Consider the following 22,580-nt stretch of genomic DNA (forward strand, 5'->3'; position numbering starts at 1 on the left):
TGTCCCAGTATAACCCAGTCTGTCCCAGTTCAGGCCCTGGTGGGTCCCAGTTTGTCCCAGCACAACCCAGCGAGTCCCAGTCCCATCCCGGGCATTCCGGCCTGTCCCAGTATGACCCAGCGGCTCCCAGTCCGTCCCAGTTCGTCCCAGTCCGTCCCAGTTTGTCCCAGTTCGTCCCCGGCGCCTCCGCGTTGCCCAGCAACGCCTCGCCCCGCCCCCGGCGCTGTCAATCAATCGCGTCGCCCAATCAGAGCGCGAGCCACTGTGCCGTCCGCATGGGCGGGCCTTCACCTGACAGACAGCGCTCTGAGCAAATGGGAAGACGCGGCGGGCGGGCGCTGCGGCAGCGCGGACCAATCAGCGCCGCGGAAGCCCTGCAGGAGCGGAGCGGGCGGCCCCGTGCGGCCCCTCAGAGCCGGGGCGGCGGCGGCGGCGAAGATGGCGGCGGCGGACGGCGACGATTCGCTTTACCCCATCGCGGTGCTCATCGACGAGCTCCGCAACGAGGACGTGCAGGTACCGCTACCGGGGCCTCGCCGCGATACCCCCGGCGCCTTTCCGGGGTTTCGGGGCCCTTTCCGTGGCCACCGGGGCCCGGTCGCCATCGCCCCGCTGGTCCGGGGCCCTGCTGCTGATGGCTGCCATGAGACGGCCTCGCTGATTGGTTGAGGCGTCCCGGTCCCCTCAGGGGCGGGCGAATGGGCGGCGGCGTTACATGTGTGGGGCGGTTGGGGGGTTGCGGTGAAAGGCGCCTTCTGATTGGCTGGGGGGGCGGTTTGGGGTTGTAAGGGGCGTTCTGATTGGTCCGCGGCGCGCTGAGGGGGTGGGGGGATCTGCCCCGCCCGCCGCTGCGCCCCCTAGCGGCGGGGCAGCGCGGCTCCCTCCTCGCCGCAGCCAATGGCAGCGCGAGGCCGCGGCAGCGCCGCTCTCCATTGGCTGCCGCCTTCATGGGTGGGGCTTAGCGGAACCAATCGTGGGCCTCCTCTCTGCCGCGGCGCCGGTGCAGAGCCGTGAAACGCCGCTCCTGATTGGCCAAGCCGCCTTGTGGGCGGGGTTTCCTCATGACGGGGGGCGATTCCCGCCCTTTTTTACCCCAGATTTTCCCCTTTATTTTCCCAAATTTTCCTGAATTTTCCCCATTTTCCCTTCCCAGCTGCGCCTCAACAGCATCAAGAAGCTCTCAACCATCGCGCTGGCGCTGGGCGTGGAGCGAACCCGCAGCGAGCTCCTCCCTTTCCTCACTGGTACTGAAATTTGAGGGGAAGGGCCCAAAATTGAGGGAAAATTCCTAAAATTTTTGGGGGGACTCTCAAAATTTGAAAGGAAACTCCCAAAACTTGAGGGGAAGGGCCTAAATTTGAGGGGAAACTCCTAAAATTTGAGGGGCAACTCCCAAAACTTGAGGGGAAACTCCCAAAACTTGATGGGCAACTCCAAAACTTGAGGAGAAACTCCCAAAATTTGAGGAAAACTCCTAAAATTGAGGGGAAATTCCTAAAATTTGAGGGAAAACTCCCAAAATTTGAGGGGAAATTCCCAAAATATGAGGAGAAATTCCCAAAATTTGAGGGGAAACTCGCAGAATTTGATGGGAAAACTCCCAAAATTTGAGGGGAAACTCGCAAAATTGAGGGGAAATTCTCAAAACTTAAGGAAAAATTCCCAAAATTTGTGAGGGAGGGGTCCTCAGAGTCCACGTGGCGGCGCGGAGGTCCCAAAATCCCCCTGAAATCGCCAAAAACCGCCCGGATTTCGGATTTTGGGCGGGGTTTTTTGAGGTGGGCGGGGCCTGGGGGATGATTGACAGGTGTCGGGGGGCACGGGTGAGTGACAGGCGTGTCACCTGCGCTGTCACAGACACCATCTACGATGAGGACGAGGTGCTGCTGGCGCTGGCGGAGCAGCTGGGCACCTTCACCGCCCTCGTGGGGGGACCCGAGTTCGTGCACTGCCTGCTGGTAGGAGGGGAAAACTCACCTGGGGAGGGGTAAAAATACACCTGGGGGGGGTAGAAACCTCACCTGGGGGGGTAAAAACCTCACCTGAGGGGGTAAAAATACACCTGGGGGGGCAGAAACCTCACCTGAGGGGGTAAAAACCTCACCTGAGGGGGTAAAAATACACCTGGGGGGGTAGAAACCTCACCTGAGGGGGTAAAAACCTCACCTGAGGGGGTAAAAATACACATTGGGGGGTAGAAACCTCATCTGAGGGGGTAAAAATACACATTGGGGGGTAGAAACCTCACCTGAGGGGGTAAAAATACACATTGGGGGGGTAGAAACCTCACCTGAGGGGTAAAAACCTCACCTGAGGGGGTAAAAATACACCTGGGGGGGTAAATCCTCACCTGAGGGGGTGAAAATACACATTGGGGGGGTAAATCCTCACCTGAGGGGGTAAAAACCTCACCTGAGGGGGTAAAAATACACATTGGGGGGTAGAAACCTCACCTGAGGGGGTAAAAATACACCTGGGGGGGTAAATCCTCACCTGAGGGGGTAAAAATACACCTGGGGGGGGTAAATCCTCACCTGAGGGGGTAAAAATACACATTGGGGGGGTAAAAACCTCACCTGAGGGGGTGAAAATACACCTGGGGGGGTAGAAACCTCACCTGAGGGGGTAAAAATACACATTGGGGGGGTAAAACCACACCTGGGGAGCCCCAAAGCACCCCCGGGTGGGGTCAGAACACACCTGGGGGCGCCGAACCCCCGTCCTGTGTCCGTCCTGTGTCCGTCTGTCTGTCTGGCGTCCGTCTGTCCGTTCTGCGTTCCTGTGTCCACCCCATGTCCATCTGACCACCCAATGTCCATCTGTCCATCCCACATCCACCTGACCACCTTGTGTCCATCTGACTGCCCCGTGTCCATCTGACCGCCCCGTGTCCATCTGATGGCCCCGTGTCCATCTGATGGCCCCGTGTCCATCTGATGGCCCCGTGTCCATCTGATGGCCCCGTGTCCATCTGATGGCCTCGTGTCCATCTGACCACCCTGTGTCCGTATCTCCATCCCATGTTCCTCTGTCCATCCTGTGTCCATCTGACCACTGTGTGTCCATCTGATGGCCCCGTGTCCACCTTCCCACCCCATGTTCCTCTGTCCATCCCACGTCCATCTCTCTGTCCAATGTCCATCTGACCACTGTGTGTCCATCTGACCACACTGTGTCCATCTGATGGCCCCACATCCATCTGACCACCCAATGTCCATCTGTCCATGCCACATCCTTCTGACCACCCCGTGTCCATCTGATGGCCCCATGTCCACCTTCCCACCCCGTGTTCCTCTGTCCATCCCACATCCATCTCTCTGTCCAATGTCCATCTGACCACCCCGTGTCCATCTGACCACCCTGTGTCCATCTGACCACCCTGTGTCCGTATGTCCATCCCATGTTCCTCTGTCCATCCTGTGTCCATCTGACCACTGTGTGTCCATCTGATGGCCTCGTGTCCACCTTCCCACCCCGTGTTCCTCTGCCCACCCCGTGTCCACCTTCCCATCCCACGTTCCTTTGACCACCCAGTGCCCATCCCACGTCCATCTGCCTACCCAACGTCCACCTGTCCACCTGTCCACTCAATGTCCACCTGTCCGCTCACTGTCCACCCGGTGTCGGTGCGTCCGCAGCCGCCGCTGGAGAGCCTGGCCACGGTGGAGGAGACGGTGGTGCGGGACAAGGCGGTGGAGTCGCTGCGGGCCGTGTCCCACGAGCACTCGCCGTGTCCACCTGTCCACCCCGCATCCTCCTGTCCATCCCGTGTCCACCTGACCACCCTGTGTCCATCTGACCATCCCATGTCCATCTGATGGCCCCATGTCCATCTGACCATCCCATGTCCATCTGATGGCCCCACGTCCATCTGACCACCCAATGTCCATCTGTCCATGCCACATCCATCTGACCACCCTGTTTCCATCTGATGGCCCCATGTCCACCTTCCCACCCCGTGTTCCTCTGTCCATCCCACATCCATCTCTCTGTCCAATGTCCATCTGACCACCCTGTGTCCATCTGACCACCCCTTGTCCATCTGACCACCCTGTGTCCGTATCTCCATCCTATGTTCCTCTGTCCATCCTGTGTCCATCTGACCACTCTGTGTCCATCTGATGGCCTCGTGTCCACCTTCCCACCCCATGTTCCTCTGCCCACCCCGTGTCCACCTTCCCATCCCGCGTTCCTTTGACCACCCAGTGCCCATCCACGTCAATTTCCCCACCCAACGTCCATCTGTCCACTCAATGTCCAGTTGTCCGCTCACTGTCCACCCGGTGTCCGCAGCCGCCGCTGGAGAGCCTGGCCACGGTGGAGGAGACGGTGGTGCGGGACAAGGCGGTGGAGTCGCTGCGGGCCGTGTCCCACAAGCACTCGCCATGTCCACCTGTCCACCCCGCGTCCTCCTGTCCATCCCATGTCCACCTGACCACCCTGTGTCCATCTGACCATCCCATGTCCATCTGATGGCCCCACGTCCATCTGACCACCCAATGTCCATCTGTCCATGCCACATCCATCTGACCACCCTGTTTCCATCTGATGGCCCCATGTCCACCTTCCCACCCCGTGTTCCTCTGTCCATCCCACATCCATCTCTCTGTCCAATGTCCATCTGACCACCCCGTGTCCATCTGACCACCTTGTGTCCATCTGACCGCCCTGTGTCCATCTGACCACCCTGTGTCCATCTGACTGCCCTGTGTCCGTCTGTCCATCCCACATCCATCTCTCACTCCAATGTCCATCTGACCACTGTGTGTCCATCTGACCACCCTGTGTCCGTATGTCCATCCCATGTTCCTCTGTCCATCCTGTGTCCATCTGACCACTGTGTGTCCATCTGATGGCCCCGTGTCCACCTTCCCACCCCATGTTCCTCTGTCCATCCTGTGTCCATCTGACCACTGTGTGTCCATCTGATGGCCCCGTGTCCACCTTCCCACCCCATGTTCCTCTGCCCATCCCACGTCCACCTTCCCATCCCACGTTCCTTTGACCACCCAGTGCCCATCCCACGTCCATCTGCCTACCCAACGTCCACCTGTCCACTCAATGTCCAGTTGTCCGCTCACTGTCCACCCGGTGTCCGCAGCCGCCGCTGGAGAGCCTGGCCACGGTGGAGGAGACGGTGGTGCGGGACAAGGCGGTGGAGTCGCTGCGGGCCGTGTCCCACGAGCACTCGCCGCCCGACCTCGAGGGTCACTTTGTGCCGCTGGTCAAGCGCCTGGCGGGCGGCGACTGGTTCACGTCGCGCACCTCGGCCTGCGGCCTCTTCAGCGTCTGCTACCCCGCGCGTCTCCAGCCCCGTCAAGGCCGAGCTGCGGCAGTGAGTGACCAGCGGGGTGTCCATGGGGTCAGCGGGGTGACCACGGGGTCAGTGGGGTGACCACAGGGGCAGCAGGGTGACCACGGGGTCAGCGGGGTGACCATGGGGTCAGTGAGATGGGTATGGGGTCATTGGGGTGGCCATGAGGTCATTGGGGTGACCACAGGGTCAGTGAGATGGGTATGGGGTCATTGAGGTGACCACAGGGTCAGCAGGGTGACCATGGGGTCATTGAGGTGACCGCAGGGTCAGCAGGGTGACCATGGGGTCATTGAGGTGACCGTGGGGTCAGTGGGGTGACCATGGGGTCAGTGAGGTGACCACAGGGGCAGCAGGGTGACCACAGGGGCAGCAGGGTGACCACAGGGGCAGCAGGGTGACCATGGGGTCAGTGAGATGGGTATGGGGTCACTGGGGTGACCACGGGGTCAGTGGGGTGACCATGGGGTCATTGGGGTGACCATGGGGTTATTGGGGTGACCACAGAGTTACCAATCCATCCTTGGGGTCATTGGGGTGACCATGGGGTCAGCGGGGTGACCACGGGGTCAGTGGGGTGACCATGGGGTCATTGAGGTGACCACGGGGTCGTTGGGGTGACCATGGGTTCAGCGGGGTGACCAATCCATTCCTGGGGTCATTGGGGTGACCACAGGGTCCTTGGGGTGACCATGGGGTCAGCGGGGTGACCATGGGGTCAGTGAGGTGACCATGAGGTTATTGGGGTGACCAGTCCATCCTTGGGGTCAGTGGGGTGACCACAGAGTTACCAATCCATCCATGGGGTCATTGAGGTGTCCATGGGGTCAGTGAGGTGACCGTGGGGTCATTGGGGTGACCGTGGGGTCAGCGGGGTGACCATGGGGTCAGCAGGGTGACCATGGGGTCAGTGGGGTCATTGAGGTGACCACGGGGTCAGCAGGGTGACCATGGGGTCAGTGGGGTCATTGAGGTGACCACGGGGTCAGTGGGGTGACCATGGGGTCAGTGGGGTCATTGAGGTGACCATGGGGTCAGTGGGGTGACCATGGGGTCAGTGGGGTGACCATGGGGTCATTGGGGTGACCATGGGGTCAGTGAGGTGACCATGGGGTCATTGGGGTGACCATGGGGTCAGTGAGGTGACCATGGGGTCAGTGGGGTGACCATGGGGTCAGTGAGGTGACCATGGGGTCAGTGGGGTGACCATGGGGTCATTGGGGTGACCACGGGGTCAGCAGGGTGACCAGTCCATCCTTGGGGTCATTGAGGTGACCACAGGGTCACCAACCCATCCCAGGTGTGCCCAGGTGTGCCCGCAGGTACTCCCAGGTGCCCTTAGGTGACCCTTAGGTGATCCACAGATGGACCTGGGCCATAGCCAGGTGTGCCCAGGTGTGCCCGGTGCCCCTCAGGTGTGCCCAGGTAACGCAGGTGTGCCCGCAGGTAATTCCAGGTGCCCTTAGGTGTATCAGGGCCATACCCAGCCATACTCAGGTGTGCCCAGGTGCCCCTCAGGTGTGCCCAGGTAACTCAGGTGTGCCCGCAGGTACTTCCAGATGCCCTTAGGTGTATCAGGGCCGTACCCAGCCATACTCAGGTGACCCCTAGGTGCTCTCTAGGTGTGCCCAGGTCACCCAGGTGTGCCCAGGTAACGCAGGTGTGCCCTCAGGTACTTCTAGATGCCCTTGGGTGTATCAGGGCCATACCCAGCCATACTCAGGTGCCCCTCAGCTGTGCCCAGGTGTAGTCAGGTGCCCCTTAGGTGTGCCCAGGTGCCCGTTAGGTGTGCCCAGGTAACGCAGGTGTGCCTGCAGGTGCTTCCAGATGCCCATAGGTGACCCTTGGGTGTATCAGGGGCGTACCCAGCCATACTCAGGTGCCCCTTAGGTGCGCCCAGGTGCCCCCCAGGTGTGCCCAGGTACCGCAGGAGTGCCCAGGTAACTCAGGTGTGCCCGCAGGTACTTCCAGATGCCCATAGGTGACCCTTAGGTGTATCAGGGCCATACCCAGCCATACTCAGGTGTGCCCAGGTGCCCTTTAGGTGTGCCCAGGTGCCCCTTAGGTGTGCCCAGGTAACTCAGGTGTGCCCGCAGGTACTTCCAGATGCCCTTAGGTGTATCAGGGCCGTACCCAGCCATACTCAGGTGCCCCTTAGGTGCACCCAGGTGTAGTCAGGTGCCCCCCCAGGTGTGCCCGGTGCCCCTCAGGTGTGCCCGCGTAACTCAGGTGTGCCCGCAGGTACTTCCAGATGCCCTTAGGTGTATCAGGGCCGTACCCAGCCATACTCAGGTGCCCCTTAGGTGTACCCAGGTGTACCCAGGTGCCCCCCCAGGTGTGCCCAGGTAACGCAGGTGTGCCCGCAGGTACTTCCGGAACCTGTGCTCGGACGACACGCCCATGGTGCGGCGCGCGGCCGCCTCCAAGCTGGGCGAGTTCGCCAAGGTGCTGGAGCTGGAGCACGTCAAGAGCGAGATCATCCCCATGTTCTCCAACCTGGCCTCGGACGAGCAGGTACGGCGCACCTGGGCACACCTGGGCACACCTGGGCACACCTGGGGGGGGTTTGGGCACACCTGGGGGGGTTTGGGCACACCTGGGCACACCTGGGGGGGTTTGGGCACACCTGGATCATCCCCATGTTCTCCAACCTGGCCTCGGACGAGCAGGTACGGCGCACCTGGGCACACCTGGGCACACCTGGGCACACCTGGGTGCACCTGGGCACACCTGGGGGGGGTTTGGGCACACCTGGGCACACCTGGGGGGAGGTTTGGGCACACACAGATCATCCCCATGTTCTCCAACCTGGCCTCGGACGAGCAGGTACGGCGCACCTGGGCACACCTGGGCACACCTGGGCACACCTGGGTGCACCTGGGCGCACCTGGGCACACTTGGGGGTTATCTCAATTTTCCTGTGGCCTACCTGGGCATACCTGGCGGGTCATTGGGATATTCCTGGGCACACCTGGGGGTTACCTGTGCCCACCTGTGCCCACCTGTGCCACGTCTCACCTGCACAGGACTCGGTGCGGCTGCTGGCGGTGGAGCCGTGCATTGGGGGATCACTGTGGGGTTTATCTCAGGGTTACCTGGGGGATGTTTGGGGCTCACCTGTGCTCACCTGTGCCCACCTGTGCCCACCTGTGCTCACCTGTGCCCACCTGTGCCCACCTGTGCCCACCTGTACGCAGGACTCGGTGCGGCTGCTGGCGGTGGAGCCGGGCATTGAGGGTTTATCTCTGGGTTATCTCTGGGTTATCTCAGGGTTATTTGGGGATTACCTGTGACTCATTTGGGGGTTACCTGTGCTCACCTGTGCCCACCTGTGCCCACCTGCGCAGGACTCGGTGCGGCTGCTGGCGGTGGAGGCGTGCATTGGGGGTTTATCTCAGGATTATTTGAGGGTTACCTGGGGGATGTTTGGGGGTTACCTGTGCCCACCTGTGCCCACCTGTGCCCACCTGCGCACAGGACTCGGTGCGGCTGCTGGCGGTGGAGGCGTGCGTGAGCATCGCGCAGCTGCTGCCGCAGGAGGAGCTCGAGGGGCTGGTGATGCCCACGCTGCGCCAGGCGGCCGAGGACAAGTCGTGGCGCGTGCGCTACATGGTGGCCGACAAGTTCACCGAGGTGAGGGCGCACCTGGGGGGCGCACCTGGGGGGCACACCTGGGGGGCACACCTGGGGATGGGTTTGGGATGGGTTTGGGATGGGTTTGAGGGGGTTTGGGATGAGTTTTGGGGGAGTTTGGGGGAGTTTGGGGACTGTGGGAGATGTTTTGGGGCACACCTGGGCACACCTGGGTACACCTGGGCACACCTGGGGGGCACCTGGGGGGGTTGGGATGGGTTTGAAGGGGAGTTCAGGGGTTTTGGGGGGTTTGGGGGAGTTTGGGGACTGTGGGAGATGTTTTGGGGCACACCTGGGTACACCTGGGTACACCTGGGCACACCTGGGGGCACCTGGGGATGGGTTTGAAGGGGAGTTCAGGGGTTTGGGGTGAGTTTTGGGGGGTTTGGGGAGTTTGGGGACTCTGGGAGATGTTTGGGGGCACACCTGGGCACACCTGGGCACACCTGGGCGCACCCTGGGCACACCTGGGCACACCTGGGGATGGGTTTGGGATGGGTTTGAAGGGGAGTTCAGGGGTTTGGGGTGAGTTTTGGGGGATTTGGAGACTCTAGGAGATGTTTGGGGGCACACCTGGGTACACCTGGGCACACCTGGGCACACCTGGGGGCACCTGGGGATGGGTTTGGGGGGAGTTTGAAGGGAGTTCAGGGGTTTGGGGTGAGTTTTGGGGGGGTTGGGGACTGTGAGAGATGTTTGGGGGCACACCTGGGCACACCTGGGGCACACATGGGCACACCTGGCATGCACCTGAACACACTGGGCACACCTGCACACATCCGTGACACACTGGACGCACCTGGGACACACCTGGCGCACACCTGGACACACCTGGGCACACCTGGACCCACTTGGGGCACACCCGGGCACACCTGGACACACCTGGCACATACCTGTACACACTTGGGCACAACATGGGCACACCTGGACCCTCTTGGGGCACACCTGGGCACACCTGTGCCACACCCGTGCCACACCCGTGCCGCGCCCCCGCAGCTCCAGCGCGCCGTGGGCCCCGAGATCACCAAGACCGACCTGGTGGGCGCCTTCCAGAGCCTGATGAAGGACTGCGAGGCCGAGGTGCGCGCCGCCGCCTCCCACAAGGTCAAAGGTCAGCGGCCACGCCCACCCCCGAGGTCCCCAAAGTCACCCGAAACCGACCCAAAGTCACCCAAAGCCGGGTTTGGCGTCGGCGACCCAATTTCGGTGGTTTTCGACCCAAATTTGGTGTCCCAAACCAAATTTTGATGTCACCGACCCAATTTCGGTGGTTTTCAACCCAGATTTGGTGTCCCCAAACCGAATTTGGGGTCCCAAACCAAATTTTGACGTCACCGACCCAATTTCAGTGGTTTTCAACCCAAATTTGGCGTCTCCAACCCGATCTTGATGTTCTTCAACCCAATCTTGGCGTCACCGACCCGATTTCGGTGGTTTTCAACCCAAATTTGGTGTCCCCAAACCAAGTTTGGTGTCCCCAACTCAATCTTGGCGTCACCGACCCAATTTCAGTGGTTTTCAACCCAAATTTGGTGTCCCCAACCCAATCTTGATGTTCTCCAACCCAATCTTGGCGTCACCGACCCGATTTCGGTGGTTTTCAACCCAAATTTGGTGTCCCCAACCCGATCTTGATGTTCTTCAACCCAATTTTGGTGTCACCGACCCAATTTTGGTGGTTTTCAGCCCAGATTTGGTGTCCCCAAACCAGATTTGGGGCCCCAAACCAAATTTTGATGTCACCAACCCAGTTTCAGTGGTTTTCAACCCATTTTTGGTGTCCTCAAACTAAATTTGGTGACCCAAACCAAATTTTGATGTCCCTGACCCAATTTCAGTTGTTTTCAACCCAGATTTGGTGTCCCCAAACCAATTCCAGTGGTTTTTAACCCAGATTTGATGTTCCCAACCCAAGTTCGATGTTCCCAACCCAATTTTGGCGTCACCAACCCAATTCCAGTGGTTTTTAACCCAAATTTGACGTTCCCCACCCAGTTTTGGTGTCGCCAACCCAATTTCAGCGTGTTTTAACCCAAATTTGACGTTCACAACCCAATTTTGGTGTCTCCAACCCAATTTCAGTGGTTTTTAACTCAATTTTGGTGTTCGCAACCCAATTTCAGCGTGTCTTAACCCAAATTTGACGCTCACAACCCAAATTTGACGTATTTTGACCTGATTTTGAGGTGTTTTAACCCGAATTTGAGGTATTTTGACCCGATTTTGAGGTGTTTTAACCCAAATTTGAGGTATTTTGACCCGATTTTGAGGTGTTTTAACCCGAATTTGAGGTATTTTGACCCGATTTTGAGGTGTTTTAACCCGAATTTGAGGTATTTTGACCCGATTTTGAGGTGTTTTAACCCGATTTTGAGGTATTTTGACCCGATTTTGAGGTATTTTAACCCAAATTTGAGGTATTTTGACCTGATTTTGAGGTGTTTTGACCCAAACCTTGGCGTCCCCAGAGTTCTGCGAGAACCTGTCGCCCGACTGCCGCGAGGCCGTGATCATGGGCCAGATCCTGCCCTGCATCAAGGTGAGCGCCCACAGCGCACCTGGGCACACCTGGGGGCACCCAAAATGCACCTGGGGGCACCCAAAATACACCTGGGATACACCTGGGGGCACCCAAAAATACACCTGGGGGCACCCAAAATGCACCTGGGGGCACCCAAAATACACCTGGGCACACCTGGGGGCACCTGGGGGCACCCAAAATACACCTGGGCACACCCAAAATGCACCTGGGCACACCTGGGGGCACCCAAAATACACCTGGGATACACCTGGGCACACCTGGGGACACCTGGGATACACCTGGGGGCACCCGAAATACACCTGGGATACACCTGGGGCCCCCTGGGATACACCTGGGATGCACCTGGGTCACCCAAAATGCACCTGGGCACACCTGGGCACACCCAAAACGCACCTGGGATACACCTGGGCACACCTGGGGACACCTGGGGGCACCTGGGACACACCTGGGGGCACCTGGGGGCACCCAAAATACACTTGGGCACACCTGGGATACACCTGGGGGCACCTGGGCGCACCTGGGATACACCTGGGGGCACCTGGGCACACCTGGGGGCACCTGGGATACACCTGGGGGCACCTGGGGGCACCCAAAATTCACTTGGGAGCACCCAAAATACACCTGGGGGCACCCAAAATGCACCTGGGGGCACCCAAAATGCACCTGGGACACACCTGGGGGCACCTGGGGGCACCCAAAATACACTTGGGCACACCTGGGATACACCTGGGGGCACCTGGGCACACCTGGGATACACCTGGGAGCACCTGGGGGCACCCAAAATACACCTGGGGGCACCTGGGCACACCTGGGGGCACCTGGGCACACCTGCGATACACCTGGGGGCACCTGGGGGCACCCAAAGTACACCTGGGATACACCTGGGGGCACCTGGGGGCACTCAAAATACACCTGGGAACACCCAAAATACACCTGGGAGGGGCACCTGGGATACACCTGGGATACACCTGGGGGCACCCAAAATACACCTGGGGGCACCTGGGCACACCTGGGGGCACCTGGGCACACCTGGGATACACCTGGGGACACCTGGGGGCACCCAAAGTACACCTGGGAACACCCAAAATACACCTGGGGGCACCTGGGATATACCTGGGCACACCTGGGGGCACCTGGGCACACCCAAAATGCACCTGGGATACACCTGGGCGCACCTGGGGGCACCCAAAATACACCTGGGGGCACCTGGGCACACCTGGGATACACCTGGGGGCACCTGGGATATACCTGGGCACACCTGGGGGCACCCAAAATACACCTGGGAGCACTTGGGCACACCTGGGGGCACCTGGGCACACCTGGGGGCACCTGCGACACACCTGGGACACACCTGGGCACACCTGGGGCACACCTGGGGCACACCTGGGGCACACCTGGGACACACCTGGGCCGGTGTATCGCTCTGGGGACACCTTTGGTCACATCCTGGTGGCCTCAGAGCCTCTCCCCGAGGCCAGGTGAGCTCACCCGTGCCCACCCGTGCCCACCTGTGCCCACCTGTGCAGGAGCTGGTGTCGGACGCCAACCAGCACGTGAAGTCGGCGCTGGCCTCGGTGATCATGGGGCTGTCGCCCATCCTGGGCAAGGACAACACGGTGGAACACCTGCTGCCCCTGTTCCTGGCACAGCTCAAGGACGAGGTGAGGCACCTGGGCACACCTGGGCACACCTGGGCACAGATACAAACACATAGAAATGAATGGAGTTACCTGGGGGCGCACGCCTGGGCACACCTGGGCACACACCTGGGCACACAATGCACTCCCAGTGTTTTCGCAGCTCCCCCTGGTGGCGGCTTTGTGAACTGCAGCTCCCTCCCAGTCACTCCCAGTAAATCCCAGTGCCCTCCCAGTTCATCCCAGTTCATCCCAGTCCATCCCAGTCCCTCCCAGTGCCTTCCCAGTCCCTCCCAGTCCATCCCAGTGCCTTCCCAGTCCCTCCCAGTTCATCCCAGTGCCCTCCCACTCCCTCCCAGTCCATCCCAGTGCCCTCCCAGTGCCTCCCAGTCCATCCCAGTCGCTCCCAATCCTCCCCAATGCACTCCCAGTGTTTTCGCAGCTCCCCCTGGTGGCGGATTTGTGAACTGCAGCTCCCTCCCAGTCGCTCCCAGTAAATCCCAGTCGCTCCCAGTGCCCTCCCAGTTCATCCCAGTCCCTCCCAGTCCATCCCAGTGCCCTCCCAGTCCATCCCAGTGCCCTCCCAGTTATTCCCAGTGCCCTCCCAGTAAATCCCAGTCCCTCCCAGTCCCTCCCAGTTCATCCCAGTGCCCTCCCAGTCCCTCCCAGTCCATCCCAGTGCCTCCCAGTGCCCTCCCAGTCCCTCTCAGTCCCTCCCAGTCCCTCCCAGTTCATCCCAGTCCCTCCCAGTCCTCCCCAATGCACTCCCAGTGTTTTCGCAGCTCCCCCTGGTGGCGGCTTTGTGAACTGCAGCTTCTTCCCAGTCACTCCCAGTCACTCCCAGTCCCTCCCAGTCCATCCCAGTGCCCTCCCAGTCCATCCCAGTCCCTCCCAGTGCCCTCCCAGTATTTTCGCAGCTCCCCCTGGTGGTGGCTTTGTGAACTGCAGCTCCCTCCCAGTCACTCCCAGTCCCTCCCAGTCGCTCCCAGTCCCTCCCAGTTCATCCCAGTCCCTCCCAGTCGCTCCCAGTGCCCTCCCAGTGACTCCCAGTGCCCCGGCAGTGCCCCGAGGTGCGGCTGAACATCATCTCCAACCTGGACTGCGTGAACGAGGTGATCGGCATCCGGCAGCTGTCGCAGTCGCTGCTGCCGGCCATCGTGGAGCTGGCCGAGGACGCCAAGTGGAGGGTGCGGCTGGCCATCATCGAGTACATGCCGCTGCTGGCCGGCCAGCTGGTGAGACTGGGATGGACTGGGAGGCACTGGGAGGCACTGGGAGGCACTGGGAGAGGGTTGGAGGGCACTGGGATACACTGGGATATACTGGGATATACTGGGATGTACTGGGAGGGGGCTCTGGTGTGCGCGGCTGGCCATCATCGAGTACATGCCGCTGCTGGCCGGCCAGCTGGTGAGACTGGGACAAACTGGGAGGCACTGGGAGGCACTGGGAGGGAGTTACAGGCTTGTATGGGGCACTGGGATATACTGGGATGTACTGGGAGGGGGCTCTGGTGTGTGCGGCTGGCCATCATCGAGTACATGCCGCTGCTGGCCGGCCAGCTGGTGAGACTGGGACAAACTGGGAGGCACTGGGAGGCACTGGGAGGGAGTTCCAGCCCTGTATGGGGCACTGGGATATACTGGGATGTACTGGGAGGGGGCTCTGGTGTGTGCGGCTGGCCATCATCGAGTACATGCCGCTGCTGGCCGGCCAGCTGGTGAGACTGGGATGGACTGGGATATACTGGGAGGCACTGGGAGGGAGTTACAGGCTTGTATGGGGCACTGGGATACACTGGGATACACTGGGATGTACTGGGATGGGGCTCTGGTGTGCGCGGCTGGCCATCATGGAGTACATGCCGCTGCTGGCCGGCCAGCTGGTGAGACTGGGACAAACTGGGAGGCACTGGGAGGCACTGGGAGGGAGTTCCAGCCCTGTATGGGGCACTGGGATATACTGGGATATACTGGGAGGGAGCTACAGGCTTGTATGGGGCACTGCAGTGGAGTTACGGGTTGATATGGGGGCACTGGGATGGACTGGGAGGGGACTGGGACAGACTGGGGTAAACTGGGATGGACTGGGAGGCACTGGGAGGGAGTTCCAGCCCTGTATGGGGCACTGGGATACACTGGGATGTACTGGGATGTACTGGGAGGGGGCTCTGGTGTGTGCGGCTGGCCATCATCGAGTACATGCCGCTGCTGGCCGGCCAGCTGGTGAGACTGGGACAAACTGGGAGGCACTGGGAGGCACTGGGAGGGACTGGGAGGCACTGGGAGGCACTGGGAGGGAGTTCCAGCCCTGTATGGGGCACTGGGATGTACTGGGATATACTGGGAGGGAGTTACAGGCTTGTATGGGGCACTGCAGTGGAGTTACGGGTTGATATGGGGGCACTGGGATGGACTGGGAGGGGACTGGGACAGACTGGGGTAAACTGGGATGGACTGGGAGGCACGGGGAGGCACTGGGAGAGGGTTGGAGGGCACTGGGATATACTGGGATGTACTGGGATGTACTGGGAGGGGGCTCTGGTGTGCACGGCTGGCCATCATCGAGTACATGCCGCTGCTGGCCGGCCAGCTGGTGAGACTGGGACAAACTGGGAGGCACTGGGAGGCACTGGGAGGCACTGGGAGGCACTGGGAGAGAGTTCCAGCCCTGTATGGGGCACTGGGATATACTGGGATATACTGGGAGGGAGTTACAGGCTTGTATGGGGCACTGCAGTGGAGTTAGAGGCTTGAATGGGGGCACTGGGATGGACTGGGAGGGGACTGGGACAGACTGGGGTAAACTGGGATGGACTGGGAGGCACGGGGAGGCACTGGGAGAGGGTTGGAGGGCACTGGGATGTACTGGGATGTACTGGGATATACTGGGATGTACTGGGATATACTGGGATGTACTGGGAGGGGGCTCTGGTGTGCGCGGCTGGCCATCATGGAGTACATGCCGCTGCTGGCCGGCCAGCTGGTGAGACTGGGATGGACTGGGAGGGACTGGGATATACTGGGAGGCACTGGGAGGGAGTTCCAGCCCTGTATGGGGCACTGGGATACACTGGGATATACTGGGATGTACTGGGAGGGGGCTCTGGTGTGTGCGGCTGGCCATCATCGAGTACATGCCGCTGCTGGCCGGCCAGCTGGTGAGACTGGGACAAACTGGGAGGCACTGGGAGGCACTGGGAGGGAGTTCCAGCCCTGTATGGGGCACTGGGATATACTGGGATATACTGGGAGGGAGCTACAGGCTTGTATGGGGCACTGCAGTGGAGTTAGAGGCTTGAATGGGGGCACTGGGATGGACTGGGAGGGGACTGGGACAGACTGGGGTAAACTGGGATGGACTGGGAGGCACGGGGAGGCACTGGGAGAGGGTTGGAGGGCACTGGGATACACTGGGATGTACTGGGATGTACTGGGAGGGGGCTCTGGTGTGCACGGCTGGCCATCATCGAGTACATGCCGCTGCTGGCCGGCCAGCTGGTGAGACTGGGACGGACTGGGAGGCACTGGGAGGCACTGGGAGGCACTGGGAGGGAGTTCCAGCCCTGTATGGGGCACTGGGATATACTGGGATATACTGGGAGGGAGTTACAGGCTTGTATGGGGCACTGCAGTGGAGTTACGGGTTGATATGGGGGCACTGGGATGGACTGGGAGGGGACTGGGATGGGACTGGGTTATACTGGGAGGGGACTGGGATGGACTGGGATATACTGGGATGGACTGGGAGGGGAGTGGGACAGACTGGGATATACTGGGACAGACTGGGATATACTGGGATGGACTGGGAGGGGAGTGGGACAGACTGGGAGGGGTCTGGGACAGACTGGGATATACTGGGATGGACTGGGAGGGGACTGGGATATACTGGGATGGACTGGGAGGGGACTGGGAGGGGACTGGGATGGACTGGGATATACTGGGACAGACTGGGATATACTGGGATATACTGGGATATACTGGGACAGACTGGGAGGGGACTGGGATATACTGGGACAGACTGGGATATACTGGGATATACTGGGATATACTGGGACAGACTGGGAGGGGACTGGGATATACTGGGACGGACTGGGAGGGTTTTTTCCTTACTGGTTTATGTGGCTGTGTACTGGTTTATACTGGTGTGTACTGGTTTATACTGGTTTATACTGGTGTGTACTGGTTAACATTGGTTTAAACCGGTCCATACTGATGTAGGTTGGTTTATGCTGGTTTTTACTGGTTTATACTGGTCCATACTGGCTTATACTGGTTTGTACTGGTTTGTAGTGGTTGATACTGGTTTATAGTGGTTTGTAGTGGTTCATACTGGTTTATACTGCTTTATAATGGCTTATACTGGTTTACACTGGTTTGTACTGGTTCATACTGGTCCTTACTGGTCTCTCCCTCCCCAGGGCGTGGAGTTCTTCGATGAGAAGCTGAACTCGCTCTGCATGGCCTGGCTGGTGGATCACGGTACTGGGACAAACTGGGACAAACTGGGAGGGACTGGGGCAAACTGGGAGGGACTGGGACAAACTGGGAGGGACTGGGACAAACTGGGACAAACTGGGAGGGACTGGGATGGACTGGGGCAAACTGGGAGGGACTGGGACAAACTGGGAGGGACTGGGACGGACTGGGACAAAATGGGAGGGACTGGGATGGACTGGGACAAACTGGGAGGGACTGGGACAAACTGGGACGGACTGGGACAAAATGGGAGGGACTGGGACAAACTGGGAGGGACTGGGACGGACTGGGACAAAATGGGAGGGACTGGGATGGACTGGGACAAACTGGGAGGGACTGGGACGGACTGGGACAAAATGGGAGGGACTGGGACAAACTGGGAGGGACTGGGGCGGACTGGGACAAACTGGGAGGGACTGGGATGGACTGGGACAAACTGGGGCAAACTGGGACAAACTGGGAGGGACTGGGATGGACTGGGACAAACTGGGAGGGGATTAGGAGGGACTGGTTGAAATTGGTTTATACTGGTTTGTATTGGTCCTGACTGGTCTGTACTGGTTTATACTGGTCCAAGTTTGTTCAAACTGGTTTATACTGCTCCGAACCAGTCCAAACTGATCCATACTGGTCTATACTGGTTTGTACTGGTTTATACTGGTTTATACTGGTCCATATTGGTCCAAACTGGTCCATACTGGTTTATACTGGTTTATACTGGTACTAACTGGTTCTAACGGGTCCATACTGGTTTATACTGGTCCGTACCGGTTTATACTGGTTTATACTGGTTTATACTGGTCCATACCGGTCCGTACTGGTCCTAACTGGTTCTAACTGGTCTGTACTGGTTTATACTGGTTTGTACTGGTCCTGATTGGTCCGTACTGGTTTATACTGGTCCGTACTGGTTTATACTGGCCCGTACTGGTTTATACTGGTTTATACTGGTCCGTACTGGTTTATACTGGTCCTGACTGGTTCTAACTGGTCTGTACTGGTTTATACTGGTTTGTGCTGGTCCTAACTGGTCCGCACTGGTTTATACTGGTCCGTACTGCTTTATACTGGTCCGTACTGGTTTATACTGGTTTATACTGGTCCGTACTGGTTTATACTGGTTTATACTGGTCCGTACTGGTTTATACTGGTCCTAACTGGTCCGTACTGGTTCTAACTGGTTTATACTGGTCCGTGCTGGTCCTAACTGGTCCTTACTGGTTTCCCGGCAGTGTACGCCATCCGCGAGGCCGCCACCAGCAACCTGCGCAAGCTGGTGGAGCGCTTCGGGCACACCTGGGCGCAGGGCACCATCGTGCCCAAGGTGCTGGCCATGGCCGCCGACCCCAACTACCTGCACCGCATGACCACGCTCTTCTGCATCAACGTGGGTACCTGGGCGCACCTGGGGGCACCTGGGCACACCTGGGCACAGCCACTGTACACCTGGGAGGGATGGAACCACACCTGGGCACACCTGGGTACACCTGGGTACACCTGGGCACAGCCACAGTACACCTGGGTACACCTGAGACGGATGGGAACACACCTGGGCACACCTGGGTACACCTGGGGGCACCTGGGCACAGCCACTGTACACCTGGGTACACCTGGGAGGGATGGAACCACACCTGGGCACACCCACAATACACCTGAGATACATCTGGGTATAACCTGGGCACACCTGGGCACACCTGGGAGGGATAGAACCACACCTGGGCGCACCTGGGCACAGCCACAGTACACCTGGGAGGGATGGAACCACACCTGGGCACACCTGGGTACACCTGGGCACACCTGGGCACACCTGAGAGGGACAGAAGCACACCTGGGCACACCTGGGCATGACCGATGGGTGTCCCCAACCCCTGTCCCTCGTCTCACCTGTCCCATCGCACCTGCCCTTATCTCACCTGTCCAGGTGTTGTCCAAGGTGTGGGGCCAGGAGGTGACCACCATGCAGACGCTGCCCATGGCCCATCACACCTGTCCATGTTACCTGTCCCATATCTCACCTGTCCATGTCCCTTATCTCACCTGTATCTCACCTCTCTGGTCTCACCTGTCCATATCTCACCTGTGCAGGTGTTATCTGAGGTGTGCGGCCAGGAGGTGACCACCACGCAGATGCTGCCCATGGCCCATCACACCTGTCCATATCTCACGTACCACACCTGTCTGATACCACACCTGTCCATGTTACCTGTCCCATATCTCACCTGTGTCTCACCTGTGCAGGTGTTGTCGGAGATGTGCGGCCAGGAGGTGACCACCACGCAGATGCTGCCCGTGGCCCATCACACCTGTCCATATCTCACATACCACACCTGTCCCGTCACACCTGCCCATATCTCATATATCACACCTTACCTGTCTCACCTGTGTCTCACCTGTGCAGGTGCTGTCGGAGGTGTGCGGCCAGGAGGTGACCACCACGCAGATGCTGCCCGTGGCCCCTCACACCTGTCCATATCTCACATACCACACCTGTCTGATACCTCACCTGTCTGATACCTCACCTGTACCTCACCTGTCTCACCTGTGCAGGTGCTGTCCGAGGTGTGCGGCCAGGAGGTGACCACCACGCAGATGCTGCCCATGGCCCATCACACCTGTCCATGTTTCCTGTCCCATATCTCACCTGTATCTCACCTGGTCTCACCTGTCTGATATCTCACCTGTGTCTCACCTGTGCAGGTGCTGTCGGAGGTGTGCGGCCAGGAGGTGACCACCACGCAGATGCTGCCCATGGCCCATCACACCTGTCCATATCTCACATACCACGCCTGTTCCATCACACCTGTCCCATATCTCACCTGTGTCTCACCTGTGCAGGTGCTGTCGGAGGTGTGCGGCCAGGAGGTGACCACCACGCAGATGCTGCCCACCGTGCTCCGCATGGCCGCCGACGCCGTGGCCAACGTGCGCTTCAACGTGGCCAAGTCGCTGCAGCGCATCGGGCCCATCCTGGACAGCGGGTACTGGGCTATACTGGTTTATACTGGGATATACTGGGAGCACTGGTTTGTACTGGTTTGTACTGGTTTGTACTGGTTTATAGTGGTTTATATTGGTTTAGAGTGGTTATAGTGGGTTATACTAGTTGTACCGGTGTCGCTGCAGCGCATCGGGCCCATCCTGGACAGCGGGTACTGGGCTATACTGGTTTATACTGGGATATACTGGTTTATACTGGGTTATACTGGGAGCACTGGTTTGTACTGGTTTGTACTGGTTTGTACTGGTTTGGAGCGGTTGTAGTGGGTTATAGTGGGTTATAATGGTTTATACTGGTTATACCGGTGTCGCTGCAGCGCATCGGGCCCATCCTGGACAGCGGGTACTGGGATTTACTGGTTTATACTGGGATATACTGGGAGCACTGGTTTGTACTGGTTTGTACTGGTTTGTACTGGTTTATAGTGGTTTATATTGGTTTAGAGTGGTTATAGTGGGTTATACTGGTTGTACCGGTGTCGCTGCAGCGCATCGGGCCCATCCTGGACAGCGGGTACTGGGCTATACTGGGTTATACTGGTTTATACTGGGAGCACTGGTTTGTACTGGTTTGTACTGGTTTGTACTGGTTTGTACTGGTTTTACTGGGTTTTATTGGGTTATAATGGTTTATACTGGTTGTACCGGTGTCGCTGCAGCGCATCGGGCCCATCCTGGACAGCGGGTACTGGGCTATACTGGTTTATACTGGTTTGTACTGGGAGCACTGGTTTGTACTGGTTTGTACTGGTTTATACTGGTTTATATTGGGAATAATGATTTATGCTGGTTTATACTGGGTTGTAGAGGTTATACTGGTTTAGGTCCCACACCTGTCCATATCTCACCTGTCCTTATCTCACCTGTCCATATCTCACCTGTTCCATCTCACCTGTCCTTATCTCACCTGTCCTTATCTCACCTGTCCCATCTCACCTGTCCTTATCTCACCTGTCCATGTCTCACCTGTCCATGTCTCACCTGTCCATATCTCACCTGTCTCACCTGTCCATATCTCACCTGTCCATATCTCACCTGTCCATATCTCACCTGTCCATATCTCACCTGTCCATATCTCACCTGTCCTTATCTCACCTGTCCCGTCTCACCTGTCCCATCTCACCTGTCCATATCTCACCTGTCCTTATCTCACCTGTCCATATCTCACCTGTCCATATCTCACCTGTCCTTATCTCACCTGTCCATATCTCACCTGTCTCACCTGTCCATGTCTCACCTGTCTCACCTGTCTCACCTGCCCAGGACGCTGCAGACGGAGGTGAAGCCGGTGCTGGAGAAGCTGACGCAGGACCAGGACGTCGACGTCAAATACTTCGCTCAGGAGGCGCTGACAGGTGAGGGCACACCTGGGACAGGTGGGGGACACACCTGGGGACACACCTGGGGACACCTGGGATACACTGGGACAGGTGTGGGCACACCTGGGGACAAGTGGGGGACACACCTGGGGACACACCTGGGGACACACCTGGGGACACACCTGGGGACACCTGGGACAGGTGAGGGCACACCTGGGACAGGTGAGGGCACACCTGGGGACAGGTGAGGGACACCTGGGACAGGTGAGGGCACACCTGGGGACACACCTGGGATACACTGGGACAGGTGAGGGGACACCTGGGACAGGTGAGGGACACACGTGGAGACACCTGGGACACACCTGGGACAGGTGAGGGACACACCTGGGACATACCTGGGGGGACCTGGGCACACCTGGGCACACCTGGGGGGAAATGTGGGACACCTGGGTACACCTGTGATAAACCTGGGCACACCTGGGTGGGGTTTTGGCACACCTGGGCACACCTGGGGGGACAAAGAGGGGACACTGAGGGACTTGGGTGGGGCACCCAGGTGTGCCCAGGTGCCCCCAGGTGTATTTTGGGTGCCCCCAGGTGTATTTTGGGTGCCCAGGTGTGCCCAGGTGTGCCCAGGTGCCCCCAGGTAACCCCTGTTTT

General features: G+C 59.1%; 1 protein-coding gene across 1 annotated transcript; it reads left to right on the plus strand.

The window, feature by feature from the left end:
* Positions 1-380: 380 nt before the first annotated feature.
* Positions 381-22,316, plus strand: LOC134433260 (serine/threonine-protein phosphatase 2A 65 kDa regulatory subunit A alpha isoform-like). Its single transcript, XM_063182130.1, is given in 16 exon segments — positions 381-516; positions 1,154-1,244; positions 1,858-1,958; positions 5,102-5,296; positions 5,298-5,335; positions 7,681-7,828; positions 8,792-8,947; positions 9,944-10,058; positions 11,416-11,486; positions 13,016-13,150; positions 14,188-14,361; positions 17,547-17,607; positions 18,837-18,991; positions 20,440-20,582; positions 21,865-21,990; positions 22,067-22,316. Coding segments are annotated over 16 exon segments (2,016 nt in total). The 5' UTR covers positions 381-438; the 3' UTR covers positions 22,296-22,316.
* The last annotated feature ends 264 nt before the right edge of the window (positions 22,317-22,580 follow it).

The sequence above is a fragment of the Melospiza melodia genome, unplaced genomic scaffold (assembly GCF_035770615.1).
Source record: "Melospiza melodia melodia isolate bMelMel2 unplaced genomic scaffold, bMelMel2.pri scaffold_151, whole genome shotgun sequence".
In the NCBI taxonomy this organism is placed as follows: domain Eukaryota; kingdom Metazoa; phylum Chordata; class Aves; order Passeriformes; family Passerellidae; genus Melospiza; species Melospiza melodia.